The sequence below is a fragment of the Paramormyrops kingsleyae genome, chromosome 13 (assembly GCF_048594095.1).
Source record: "Paramormyrops kingsleyae isolate MSU_618 chromosome 13, PKINGS_0.4, whole genome shotgun sequence".
Lineage (NCBI taxonomy): Eukaryota > Metazoa > Chordata > Actinopteri > Osteoglossiformes > Mormyridae > Paramormyrops > Paramormyrops kingsleyae.
In genome coordinates, this window is record NC_132809.1 from 12187511 (window position 1) to 12201064 (window position 13554).

Consider the following 13554-nt stretch of genomic DNA (forward strand, 5'->3'; position numbering starts at 1 on the left):
GGAAAGGCAATATAACGGACGAAGTAAAGTTAAGAATTTATGCTATTTTGTATGTAGGCCTTCCTCTGTAGACTATGTGTAATATACGCAAAATTTCAGTGTTAAGGCTGTCAAGTTGATGTTAAGATTATATTCGCGCGTATTTTCAATTTATGCCTGTGCCATAAAACAAATTTCAGTCATTTGTCTTTTGTGGAATAATATCGTTTACTTGAATGATTTTCTTGGATGTCTTTCTCGAAGGCAAAGCGCTGTATACTAAACGATTAGATTTCATTTGTAAACACTGGTGTATTACCCTCCTCTATATAGGCGTCACGTTGTCTAAACTCCTCCCCATTTAGGGTACTAGCCGCGTCGATCATAGCAACAACCTATGAATTCACCGATTTATCTCCTCCCACGATTATAACAAAGTTGTTCCCGCCCCTTGATGTCAGCCCAATCCAAAAAAAAAGACAACAACAATCGCTTATACAAGAAAGCTCCTGCATTATTTCTAGCGGAATCAAAGCGGAAACGTCGCTGTCGTATATTTTGATTATAATTTTATCACGGTGGCATCGAACCAGAAATGGTTTCTCCTGTCACAGTGGTAAGTATTTCCAATCTTTCGTGGATCCGTTGAATAAATGCAATGGTGGCTTACTGAACCGATGTATTGTTAAAATTTTACTCTGCATTTCTCACATTTCTATAATTTTATATCTAAACTCCACAGTACATCAGTCGAATGTTTTACATCAATGGGATTAATAAACAGATGACATCAAGTAGACAGAGGGACATCATTTCTTTAAAAGGATAAAAAGAATATGAAAATATGAGGCAGATTTTTGAATCCGGATAATTTAAGCGACTTATTTAAACGTTTAAATGGTTTATGCTTCAACATGGTAAAATATACCACCGATGTACGTTTTTAAATACACTTGCATTTGCATGTGTTGTGCTATAGCTCTTCTCTTTGAAAAACATTATAAGCACGTGATCAATAAAAGCATGTCCGTGTTTATGTTGCGACACAATGAAGCCGGTTAGAGTCGATTAGTAATAATCACAAAAATACCATCACGTGAATTTATTCACCTCTTATTCACCATAGGAATGCAGTATTTTGCATGGGAACAATTACACATATTGCTTTTCCATAGATAAAAACACAGACGTCTAACTGAGCTTCGAGCTTGTTGATGTGCGCGTTATTAAAACTTGCATGTCCTGCATTTTGCTAGTGTGTTCCGAAACCCACGCTTATTCCCGGACCGTTGTCCGGTTAGAGTGCATAAGTGGAAAGTATCTCCTTGAAAAAAAAAAAAACTCTTGTCCTGTTTTTAAAAACTCAAAACGGCGACCAGGGTTCACGGTTAAATCTGTCGTTTTTCTAGCACGATTTGTAATCCAGTTTTCTAATATAGGAATCATTTGACAACAACGTCTAGCAATTACCGTTTCGTTTTTATGAATTTCCCTTTGTTTCTCTTTTCCTCAACAACCCGTTTCAAAATCATGTGACGACTATTCTGTCTTTTTCCTGTAGCGTCCAAGCAACGCATGCGCTCGTTAGCAGCCTGCGGTAATGCATAAGATGATGCTCATTACATTGGCTCTCTGAGCCCGTCTCTGCATTTGCTACAGTTTTCTTCCCCTTCCCATGACTATTATCAGTTCCAGTTTTTTGTACAGTTTCTATGTAGACCTGTTAGAAAAAATCTCGAATAAGACACTGTCGTTCTGCAGATGGAATTCTTTTTTTATTATTGTCATGAGAATAATCATAACGTCAATGATAAGACGACAATGGCTGATCTGAAGCCGCATATTCTATATCTACTTCCCTCATTCCTGATTGCAGTATTGCGAGGAAAAGGACGGTCGTGATGCAGTCGCTAAACTGAGTGACTTTAGCATGCTTCCCCTAGTGGAAATTCTAGCTGATACCATTTGGTGTGCATTACAAACCAGCTCCTATATTGGTACTGGTAACAGTTAAGCTTTTATTTCTAAGCCAAACGAGATACCTAATCAACTGTATGGAAACCCATTAAAAATTAAAATATGACTTAACACATAACCACATTAAATTATTATCACTGTGATAAATATTCTGCAATTGTGCAGCATAATTAAACTGGCATTGAACCAAGGGCTATTAAAATTAAGTAAAATTGTATGATTCTTTAATACTAGAAAAATAGATTTTTGAATAAGAATTCAGCAGAGAGAAAAACATATAAAGATGACACCCCTACAAGTTTGTACTTTTTTAAGTACCAATGTCCTGCTAGCTGGGCAGTGCCACTCCTGAAGCAGGACAGGCCGTTCTCATACAGCAGCATGGCTGTTCTCTCAGTTTGCTCTTGCCATGGTCAAAGATCGTCCTTGGTAGCATTTCCCTCCGCTGCCAGCCTTTGCCGAAAACAAGAAACCAGCGTTGTCCAGTTAAAGCGAAACGGGAAACGTAAACCGACTGCTCATCTCACACATATGGGCAAAATTAGAAATGAGGGGTATCAAGTTTGTGTGGTGGTTAAATCATTAAACCTCAGAATAGCCAGGTCGATGCATGTGTAGTGATGGGGATTTTACACCATTGGTTGCTACCTGGAGCTGTGTGAATGGGCTACTTTTCACACCTGCTCGTTCGATTCTGTGACAGTGAATGTAACACAGTTCATTTCCCTGAGCTAATCTACATATCTGTTGGATGGCTTGGTCACCCCCCTGAGACATATCCTAGGGTAGGCCCCCTTTTTCTGTCAGAGTACCTTGCATGGCTATTAAGGCTCTTGTTTTGGGGAGTTTACAAATCTGTATTTACTCTGGCTCAGTGTAGACGGGTTCCTTTGTGAATTTTGAGAAGCTTGGTACCCTGGTTTTGTGAAGGAGATAAAACCTCTCAGTCACAATTATTACAGCCCTTCTTCAGAAGCTTGGCACTTTGGTAGGGCCTCCGGACCACCTGCTGACATGCAACATGAGAAAACAATATCAGACTAGCTGTCGCTGTGTATTTCAATATTCTGTATGTAGATAGTTTTTTGACAAATGTAGGAAAGTAACAGGGATGTATACAGACTTTTAAATGGTCCTTCAAATGGTCACCATTTTACCTGTATCATTTATATAATAACCCTCTAAATATTTTGATAATAGAATTAATTATAAGATAACAGTAATGTTAAAAGTTTAATGAGGGAGTCATGGAGGTACTCAGATGATAAACTGGAATCTTACTAAGGCCCTGTAGACACATGTGTGAGTCCATTACTATTAGACTTCATTGTTGGGGATCAATGAAGACTCTTTAGGCTTGCAGTCTAAGTCCCCTCTCCCTGCCTCTGGCATCAGGTTAGTACTCCAATCAGCATGCTTCCACTGTTGTCCCTCTTCGGCCTGTTGGCCGGATGTGTTTCCGCAGCACCTCATGGGGGGGGGGGGGGGGGGGATAAATTTCTTCCAAAACCTGTTAAAGGAACTTTGAAGATTCCCTGAAGACCCATTGTCACAGGGTCCAGTATGTGAAAACGTTTCTGTAAACAATTGTATATTTCTTTTGTATACTACTTTCCCATCGAAAATGATGTGGAAATGTTTTGTAACCCTGTGTGTTGTGTTCCATGAAATGGCGGCATCTGTTCCACCAAAGGATCTACCCAGGAGGCAAGCAGGTGTTGAAGGATACGGTGTTCCACAGTGTTGTGGTTTCGTCTTTCAACTGGGTCATGCTTCCTGTCCTAAGCAGGGGATGCTTAGTGGTGTGACATGATCTTACCTGAAAGTACAGGGGATGCCTTTTCAGCCAGACCTTTGTGCTCGCGGCAAAACACGTAGCGCCTTTTAGCGCGGCGTGAAGCACTTTTATAGGTCGCATTTACATGGCACTTGAAGCAGTTTATCCATTTCGCTAGCGCTTGGAATTGTACATTTGTTGCCCTGTGAGATGAACGTGGTTTACGTCATCTGACTGAGCTGCGGCGTGGAAAAAGGGGGCATAAAGACTTTATGGTCGGCACTGGGCATCATCTCTGTTAAATCATGCTGAAAGATCTGCACTTCTTATAGGACGCATGTGTGTTAGCACCACAAATGATTTATCTGGAGGTCGCACACAGTCTGAGCTGCAGAGATATTTGTGTGGAAACAATAAATACTGAAACAATAGAATAGAACAAACTGAATGAAAGCATATGGCCACAGACCCTGTTTGTACACATCGCGTGTGTATATAAAATATTCAGGTTGGCTCTGGAACTTTACAATGACAGTATTGCAGAAGCACAAAAACAATTAAAATATTTTCAGTAACACTTTACTTGAAACTGCCATCTATTATGCATTAAACTTTATAGATACTTTAATAATGCTTTATAATTAATACAGCATTCCTTAAAAATTTGGGATTAATGAAGTATCTATCTATTTAGATTAATAAAATATCTATCTATCTATCTATCTATCTGTCTATCTATTGCACTATAGATACCTTCACAATGCATTTTAATGATCAGTATAAGTCTTAAGGATTTAAGCATGCTTTGTACAGCATAATGTATGTAAGGTATCCATAGTGCATTATAGATGAGAGCTTCATAAAGTATTCATAATGCTTAATAAACATGGCTATACTGTGTTATGCCTTTTTATAAATATTTATGAATTATACTGTGTAACGAATGTGTTCATAAATGTTTATTATCAGGGCATTCATAGAAAGCCTTATTAAATGTTCTGACATTCTGACAGTGGTCATGGCTTTGCGCTTTCTGTATACGTTGGCCTAAGGTGAGATGTTTTGCAGTCTAGAAGGATGCACATTTGCCATGGAGATCTAATGTGGCCTCTTTGATCGTGTTGAGAAAGCCGTGGTGTCCTCGCTTTCCACCAGCAACACGTTAGGAGAAATGTGAATTATAATGTCGAGCTTTCCGTTCACAAGCCAGGTCATGCACAGAAATTAAAATCCTTCAACTGCAGCACAGCAATTCTGCAGAAGAACCTCACTTAATACTCACTTCTGTTTCCTTAAGTTCTCTGCTGGCCCGCAAACAAACCAAGTGAACTTCATCGTTCTGTTCCCACATGGCTATCCTTGTCATGCCTCTTTGTTTTGCTTTTCTGAGCTTACAGAAGACATTAAAGGCAACTGAGACAACAATGAACATTTACAGTGGACAGCTTCAATGATCAATGAGATTTAATCTGTATATATTCACCTTTCTAACTGGTATGTGAATGCCGCAATAGAGACAAGTTTTCAAAAGCAAGTCTTTGTGTTTTATTCCCTTAGTTTCCTGCAGGATATCCTTGCAATAGTCTTTGTATGCTGTCTAATGTTAGTCAACTAAGAATGGGTTTCACAGCATGGTTTTCAGGGACACGTGACCTTCCTATAGAAATAATTTAGAACCTAGTAACTGGGCTTCCATCAAAGCCAAAACAGGGTTATCCTAGAGATTTCCTACAGAAATTAAAATACATTTCCTTTGTTCTGGAGATCCATAAGTTAAATTAAATTAAAATTGACTGTTTTGGTTGCATCAACTGATGTATGGTTTTCTGCCATGACTGTTTTACTTTAGTAGTGATGGAGCCATTGAGATTGAATAGCCTTCCCAGATCACTGTTCTACTTGCTGTTTGCTCTCTTTGCCAAACCAGCTCTGCCGGCTCAGAGGATATGATTCTTTAAAGAAAGACATAACGTGGCTTGTGAAAGAATTCCGTTTGCCTGAAGGATCACCAGGGGCACCAGTGACGATCTGGTGAGATGCTTCGTAGAAGATGTTTGGACAGGGTTGAGGCCTGCTGGGAATGTGGGGAAAAAATCGCTGTGTCTCTTTTTGTTAACCTCCTTGGGTGAGTTCTCAGTTTTAACCTGTACGCTCCTCTTACAAATTTACTGAGCTTGGTTGGGTTTGCACATGTTTTCAAACTATTGAATGTCAGATTCAACCAGTCATACATCTCATTTCCTGTATGCATATTGCTGGGGGACTGACTGGTTTCACTTCCCATTCTAACATCCTTTTTTCCTGACAGCATCGTTGACTTCTGAAATTAATGCAGCCTTCTCTTTGAAATGAGTGTTCTCTTCGTAAGCAAATTCATTAACTAATTTGTAAATGAATTCAATTATTTTAACACTGTTGAAACTGGAGAAACATTCCAGTACTTGGTGTAAGATACAGTGTCTTCCCTTGGTACCATAGTGAGGTATCAAGAATTTTAAACATCCCAGCTGCAAAGCATTTTAAGTGAATGATGAATTATGTATTTTTTTTGTTTATGCTTGTATGTAATGAAGTTCTGGGAAGTGTGTGGTAAATGTGGCAGTCTTGTGTTCTCAAGTGTCATAAACCAGTGTTTCTCAACCCGGTCCTCAGGGACCCCACGTTTTTTTGCTCCCTCCCAGCTCCCTGCTAGACGGTCCACATTTTTGCTCCCTTCCAGCTCCCTGCCAGACGGTCCACATTTTTGCTCCCTTCCAGCTCCCTGTCGTAATTTTGGATAATTAAGTGTAATTAATCTGATACTTAGAACCAGAGGGCTAAAAGGAGTTGAAGAGGGCTGGGCCACAGGCTTAAAATACCTCACCATCTTCTCATTTCAGGTGAAGAGCGAAGGACCCAAGCTAGTTCCCTTCTTCAAGGCGACCTGTGTGTACTTTGTGCTCTGGCTACCTACCTCCAGCCCCTCCTGGTTCAGCGCGCTCATCAAGTGTCTGCCCATCTTCTGCCTCTGGGTCTTCCTCCTTGCCCATGGCATCGGTTTTTTGGGTGCCCACTCCAGTGCCCGAAAGATCCTGGCCGGCCTCATATTCTCCTCCCTGGGAGATGCCTTCCTCATCTGGCAGGAGCAGGGTTACTTCAGTCATGGTGAAATTATCCCATTTCTGTATTTAACTTGTTGTTGATTATAATACTTCATAAACTCCAATCAAGTCCTCATCTATATTACAGAATACACACACACACACACACACTATATGGAGAAAAGTATTGGGACTCATTGCCATGGGTGTATAAAATCAAGCACCTTGCCATGCTGTCAGGTTTACAAACATTTGTGAAAGAATGGGTCATTCTGAAGATCCCAGTGAATTCAAATGTGGTGCTGTACTACCTTTGCAGTAAGTCAGTTCATGAAATTTCTTCCCTGCTGGATATTCCCCAGTGAACTGTACGTGGTCACCAGACTCTGTTGACTCAATAACTGCACAGTTCCGAACTCCCTCTGGCATTAACCTCAGCACAATTAAGAGAGCACCGGGAGCTTCATGGAATGGGCTTCCATGGCCGAGCAGCTGCATGCAAGCCTCACATCACTAAGTGCAGTGCCAATGGACTCTGGAGCAGCGGAAACGTGTTCTGTAGAGTGATGAATCACACTTGTCTGACTGACACCCTGACGGATGAGTCAGGGTTTGGTAGATGCCAGGAGAACGTTACCTGTCTGACTGCACTGTGCCAACTGTAAAGTGTGGTGGAACAGGGATAATGGTATGGGGTTGTTTCTCAGGGGCTGGGCTAGGGCCCTTAGTTCCAGTGAAGGGAACTATTAATGCTTCAGATTACCAAGACATTTTTGACAATTTTATGCTTCCAACTTTATGGTAACAGTTTGGGGAAGGCCCTTTTCTGTTCCAGCATGACGGTGCCCCAGTGCACAAAGCAAGGTCCATAAAGACATGGTTGGGTGAGTTTGGTGTGGAAGAACTTGACTGGCCTGCTGACCTTAACCCCATCAAACACCTTTGGGATGAATTAGAACTGAAACTGTGAGCCAGGCCTTCACATCCAACATCAGTGTCTGACCTCACAAATGCTCTTCTGGACGAATGAGCAAAAATTCCCACAGACGTACTCCAGAATCTTGTGGAAAGCCTTCCCAGAAGAGTGGCAGCTGTTATAGCTGCAAAGGGGGGACCAGCTCCATATTGATGCCTGTAGATTTAGAATGGGGTGTCATAAAAGTTCCTGTAGGTTAAATAGCCAGGTGTCCTAGTACTTTTGTCCATATAGTGTATCTATAGTGCATCATAGATGAGAGCTTCATAAAGCATTCATAAAACATAATAGAGATAGCTATAATATGTTATGCCCTTTTATGAATATTTATAGGCAATTTTATTGTGCTTTATGAATACAGTATTATGTGTTACGAGTGTGTGAGTAGATTCTTATAGACACGGCATTCAGAGAAAGTGTTACCAGATGTTTATCTAATGCTGAATGCATCCCTTTCATATTGCAAGGTAAATTGTAAATGCCTACCTTTGTTCTTCATGTAATCATGGTGACCTGTCAAGCTTAGTGTTTGTCTTTGGATTTCTTCTCATGGATGATCTTCTCCGTTTGTGCTGACCCTTATCGTGTCCTTTTGATTCCAGGGCTGCTCATGTTTGCCATCACCCACATCCTGTATTCCTCTGCCTTTGGGATGAAGCCGATCAACTTGCCGGCGGGTTTGGTCATCGCCGCCGCCTCTGGTCTTAGCTATACCCTGCTCTACCCCTATCTGTCAGGCCCTTTCACCTACCTGGTGGCCGTCTACATCGCCCTGATCGGGTTTATGGGCTGGCGGGCCATCGCCGGGGTGCAGCTGGCCAATGACCTGTGGACCTGGACGAAGCTGTCGGCCTGCTTGGGGGCTGTGCTCTTCATGGTGTCCGACCTGACCATCGCCGTCAACAAGTTCTGCTTTCCCGTCCCACACTCGCGTGCCATCATCATGGCTACCTACTACGCCGCCCAGATGCTGATCGCCCTGTCCGCTGTCGAGTGCCAGGATGTCGAAATGTCTCGGAAGCGGGTGTGATGCCGTCTTGGGCCCCCCCCGGGCTCCCCCTCTCAGGCCTTCCTCAGCATCGTCTCCCTTGTGTAGCTCTTTCTGTTCAGCTTAGTGGAGAATAAATGCAGGTGTTCACTAAGGGGGGTGGCTTACAGTAGGAAATGCATATCGACGGAGGACTCTGTAGACCCAATACCTTCTATCTCTTCGATAGTGCGCCACGCCCCCTCAGAAGCCCCGTTCCCTCCCCCCTACCTACCTGAATTGAAGTCTGTGGTCCAACACTAAAATTTCAACTTGGTGCTGTTTCATACAGTGTGGTACCTTTTATACCTTTGCTAAAAGGAATCATTTAGGTGACCGGCTGCGTGTCCTTCGCACATGCAGCTGACAGCCTTCCAGCTGTCATTGTGCTTTTTGTGTGGCATTGCTTGGCCCCCACCCGCCACCCCCGCCGATCCTCCACCTCCCCCGGCTGGCTTTTTGTCTTCCTGTTTCTAAACCCGAGCACGACGGCCCCGGCTGTGTCCTTTTTGTGGATTCTGACTTCCTGCGGATATCGGGTCCTCTGCTGCTGCCGTTCGGGTCCGGGGAGTGGAAGCTGATTGGTCACCTGAGGGTCTATTTTGTTAGGAGCTGGTTTTCTTCTGCCTTTAGTGTTACAGACCCTGTCACTGACGTTAATTAAACACCAGTGGTGGTACTGTCAGCACATTATATGAACCACCCAGTATCAGTTTAAGATGGCAGCATTTGCTTTTTTTGGTAGCTGTCAGCATGATTCGGTGCAATTGCGCATGGAATTTTAGTTATGCTTAGTCCAGCATTTCGAAGTGTTTTGGTTTTCCCTGTCTCACTTCCGCTCCCGGGAATTGGTTAATTACTGGGAACTCTTCCTTGTGCTTTTATCACTGTGTAAGCTCAATGAGGCATTTTCCCATGAGACCTGGCTGGGACCCTTTTCGTTGTGCTTTCAGCTTGCGGTTATATCTACAGTCCTGTCTGTGTCATTAAAGCTTACAGACGCCGGTCCGCCCAGGGTGTAGCACTATGCAGGTGAGTCCCTGCATCTGAGCCTTTATCAAAGGGAAAGCGGGATGGCCGTGAAAGCGGGATGGCCGTGAAATCGGGATGGCCGTGAAATCGGGATGGCCGTGAAATCGGGATGGCCGTGAAAGCGGGATGGCCGTGAAATCGGGCTAACTGTGAAAGCGGGCTGGCCGTGAAAGCGGGCTAACTGTGAAAGCGGGCTGGCCGTGAAAGCGGGCTAACTGTGAAAGCGGGATGGCCGTGAAAGCAGGCTAACTGTGAAAGCGGGATGGCCGTGAAAGCGGGCGCTCTGCTGTTTTTCAGTTCCCTCAAAGGACAGCAATCAGTCCCATTCTGTACAGAAAGGGCTGCAGAAGGTCTTGCCTTGTAGTACTGGATGACCGTAAGTCTCTCTCAGAATGGGAGCTATGGCACCTGGCAATCAAACCCCAGTCCGTGCCAGTACATGATTTTGTTTATTGAGTGTCTGTATTATTTATTGCACATGTGATTTGCAGCTTTCATTTTGTGGAAAATACAGAAAATCAAGTGTTCAAGCAGGGTGATTTTGGGAATCTGCTGCTCTTCGCTCAGTCGCAAACAAATCTTTTTAAGGACATTCCTGGAATATTGCTGTGAAATATTTCTAGAAATGTAGAGTAAATGGGATTTAAATATAGTGTTCTTTAAAATAACTTTTGTTCGTATTTCACACTGTATTCTCATGGAAAATGCCCCAAATTTCACTTGGGAGTTTATGGCAAACATGTGTCGGTCCTTCTGTCCAGCTAGGAGATGGACAGAACTGGACACACGCTATTAGTACATTGGTCACTCCTTAAGGGGAAAAGTTGCAATGGAATGGGAGAACGAGGGCCCCTGTTTCCTAGGCTGGAAGAGGGGACGATCACGCACATAGTACCTGGTCTACCTACTCCACTGAATGGTACCCGGCTTTGGGATACTGAAACTTCCCTGTCCTCCTCTTCCTGGTGAGGAAACATTAGGGCCACCTGCCCCTTGACACTGTAGGGTTGCTGGGCAAATTCAGCTTTGCCTTTGAAACCTGCACACAGCATAAAGGCCATTTGGGCCCCAAGCTCCATTGTTTTTTAAGTATTCTGAGCTGCTCTGTCCTGTTTTCTTCCCCCTGTATGTTTTCCTTCCTTTCAGAGCTAACTGGCGTAAACCGTAAGTGAATACTGTGTTTATAAATTATTTTCGTGTTATCGACAGTGATATGGGTTTATTAATTATTATCAGTTTTATTACCAGTAATTTTAAATGGTATTCCAAGAAAGAAGCAAATTCAATTGAGAATGCTTGAAATGACGAGAGGGATTCGAATGCAGAATTCTGTACGGAATGTTTCAGGCACGGTTCCTGATTCCGTCTGGTGTTTTTAAATAGTGCATGTCGTTTCCCTTCTGAATGAACATGGAGAATTCCTAGGCAACAAGTAATGGACGAGTAATGACTGTGCTCGCTGGGAAGTGGTGTTAAATGAAGACTTTCTGACCATTTTTCAACCGCGACACATGTATAAGAGTCTTGTGACAAATGCCGCAAAGGGGAACATGGCACTGGAAATGACTGGTACTGAAACGTGGAGGCAGCGTGTTTTTTTTTTTGGGGGGGGGGGTCAGCTGTGTATTTCTATGGCGACATTTTTTGTGATTATTTCTGGAAATTGCTTAGCGAGCACTCTTTTTTTTTTTCTTACTGGGGTCAGCGTGTGAGCAAAATGTTTCTGCCCAGTCAGTAATAAGTGCCCTTTTGTCCAGTGTCCTGACTGTTTCAGGCGGCTTATTTTGGCTGAAATGACTGGTCAGTCTTCACTTTAACAGAGCAGGGAGGTTTTAGACAGCCCTGCTTTCACCCCGATAATTTGAGGCCTCAGAAATGACCTACTGGCATGACTTATTTACTGGTGTTTAAAGAAATAACAGTGAAGGAGAAAGCCTCGGATCAGGCCTTTGCGTTACTCTGTAATCCAATGAGCTGAGATTAAAAAGCTGTTTCATTTTCTGGGTGTGACAAAAGTGTTACATTTACAAAAGAAAACAAAGAGAAATGAGGCCAATTTATGGTTTGCTGTGGTCCGATTGTTGTGTTTGCTCTGCGTTCTTTATCAGGTCAAAATTTCTGGCCGAGAGAATGATCTGCTTATACACTACTTTAGGGACGCCTCTTTTGGGGGCTGATTTCAGGCCGACGTTAGAAAACAGGGAGGTCTATATTTCCCTCATTGCCTCTATCAGTCACGGGGGACTTGGAATAATCCAGGGATCGCTTTACCCTCCTTCAAAGGCTTCGTTGTTTCCTCTGTCTTTTTGTGAAGACCAGGAATGCTGTCTGTACGAAGTGCGCTGGGTTTTCGGTGTTGCTACAGCCACCTGTTGTGATAGGAGGGTGAAAGCGCTAGTAAAGCTGCACAGATGACACAGTGCATTTTGTTTTTCGTTAGTTTTACTGTGGTTCCTCATATCCATTCTGTCCATTCAGTGTAAGCACACAGGGCTCTGCTGTACCTGACAGCTACTAGAACAGATCATTCTGTCCCTTTTGCTTTTGCATGTACACTCTTCCACTCATCCAGATTTGTGCTTCTATTTAGTGTCACTGTCACAATCTGCACAACAATTTCTGTAATATCAGTAATGCAGTGTTTCCCAACCCGGTCCTCGGGGACCCACAGACGGTCCACGTTTTTGTTTTGTCCAATTATGTGGACTGTCTGCCGGTCCCTGAGGACCGGATTGAGAAACACTACAGTAATGCGACGGCATGATGTGCTCGGGCCCCACTGCCATCGATGGCAGACAGAAGCGTCTGATTCTGGTGAACCACTGGACCTTCAACAGGCTAGTTGTAATTTTACCAGTCAACCTAAAAGAGGCTGTTTACATGCAAGCTTTACACCTGTTTTTTTCCACTGTGGTCTCTTCCCTCGAATCACTGAACCGTGTGGCTGTATCCCGTGACCCAAGGATCATGCGGTATATTGTGAGCGTAAACGTTAGCGCTGTATTGTATTTTCAAGTCAGAAGATGACTCTTTCACCCCCCAAAAAAGATGCGTTATGGGAAACACTTTAGTGATACACCTCCTTTATTTCCTGTTAGTTTAATATTGCAGGGGAAACGAGTCCTTTATAAGGCACGGCTGTGATATTTGGAGCTGTAACTAATGTGTGTTTCCTGTAAAAGAGTTGGAACTGGCGTGAGATCCCAGTATGTTGAAATATGGTATCTGGAGAGACTATCCAAGCATACAATAACCAATATCTTTACAGAAGTGCTATTTTATTGGATTTGTTTTTACTTAATTGGTTCTAAAATAAGTATAATGGTTATCAAGTGACGATGACTTTCTTTTTTAGTGATATTTATATATAAGTATATCACATTATTTTTTGCCTTATTGTCCTGAATTTTCACCTGTGTGTTTTCTTTTGTTACTTTAATGGGGAAAAATAATTATACAGGACCACACCGTTTGTTACATGTAGAAAACTGCTATGAATGTGAAATAAATATGTGATAAATAAATGCAAGTACAATGCAAACTCTAACCATTAGTTATGTTGTTTTTGTGGCCAAATTAAAGATTCTTGTATACTAATCAGTTCTATTGTTTCATGCATCTCTCATATATATTAACTTTAAAAATGCATGTACAGCATTAAAATAATACATAGCCAGACACCAGCGGACACAAAAGCCGCGGTCTT

General features: G+C 42.7%; 1 protein-coding gene across 1 annotated transcript; it reads left to right on the plus strand.

The window, feature by feature from the left end:
• Positions 1–433: 433 nt before the first annotated feature.
• On the plus strand, positions 434–13395 carry tmem86a (transmembrane protein 86A). Its single transcript, XM_023842019.2, has 3 exons — positions 434–595; positions 6613–6877; positions 8392–13395. The coding sequence occupies exons 1-3, from the start codon at positions 575–577 to the stop codon at positions 8817–8819; spliced, it is 714 nt and encodes a 237-aa protein (XP_023697787.1). The 5' UTR covers positions 434–574; the 3' UTR covers positions 8820–13395.
• The last annotated feature ends 159 nt before the right edge of the window (positions 13396–13554 follow it).

Coding starts and splice junctions, on each gene's coding strand:
- tmem86a (XM_023842019.2), top strand. CDS start 575: ATGGTTTCTCCTGTCACAGTG. Junction 596..6,612: donor TGGTTTCTCCTGTCACAGTG/GTAAGTATTTCC, acceptor TTCTCATTTCAG/GTGAAGAGCGAAGGACCCAA. Junction 6,878..8,391: donor GCAGGGTTACTTCAGTCATG/GTGAAATTATCC, acceptor TTTTGATTCCAG/GGCTGCTCATGTTTGCCATC.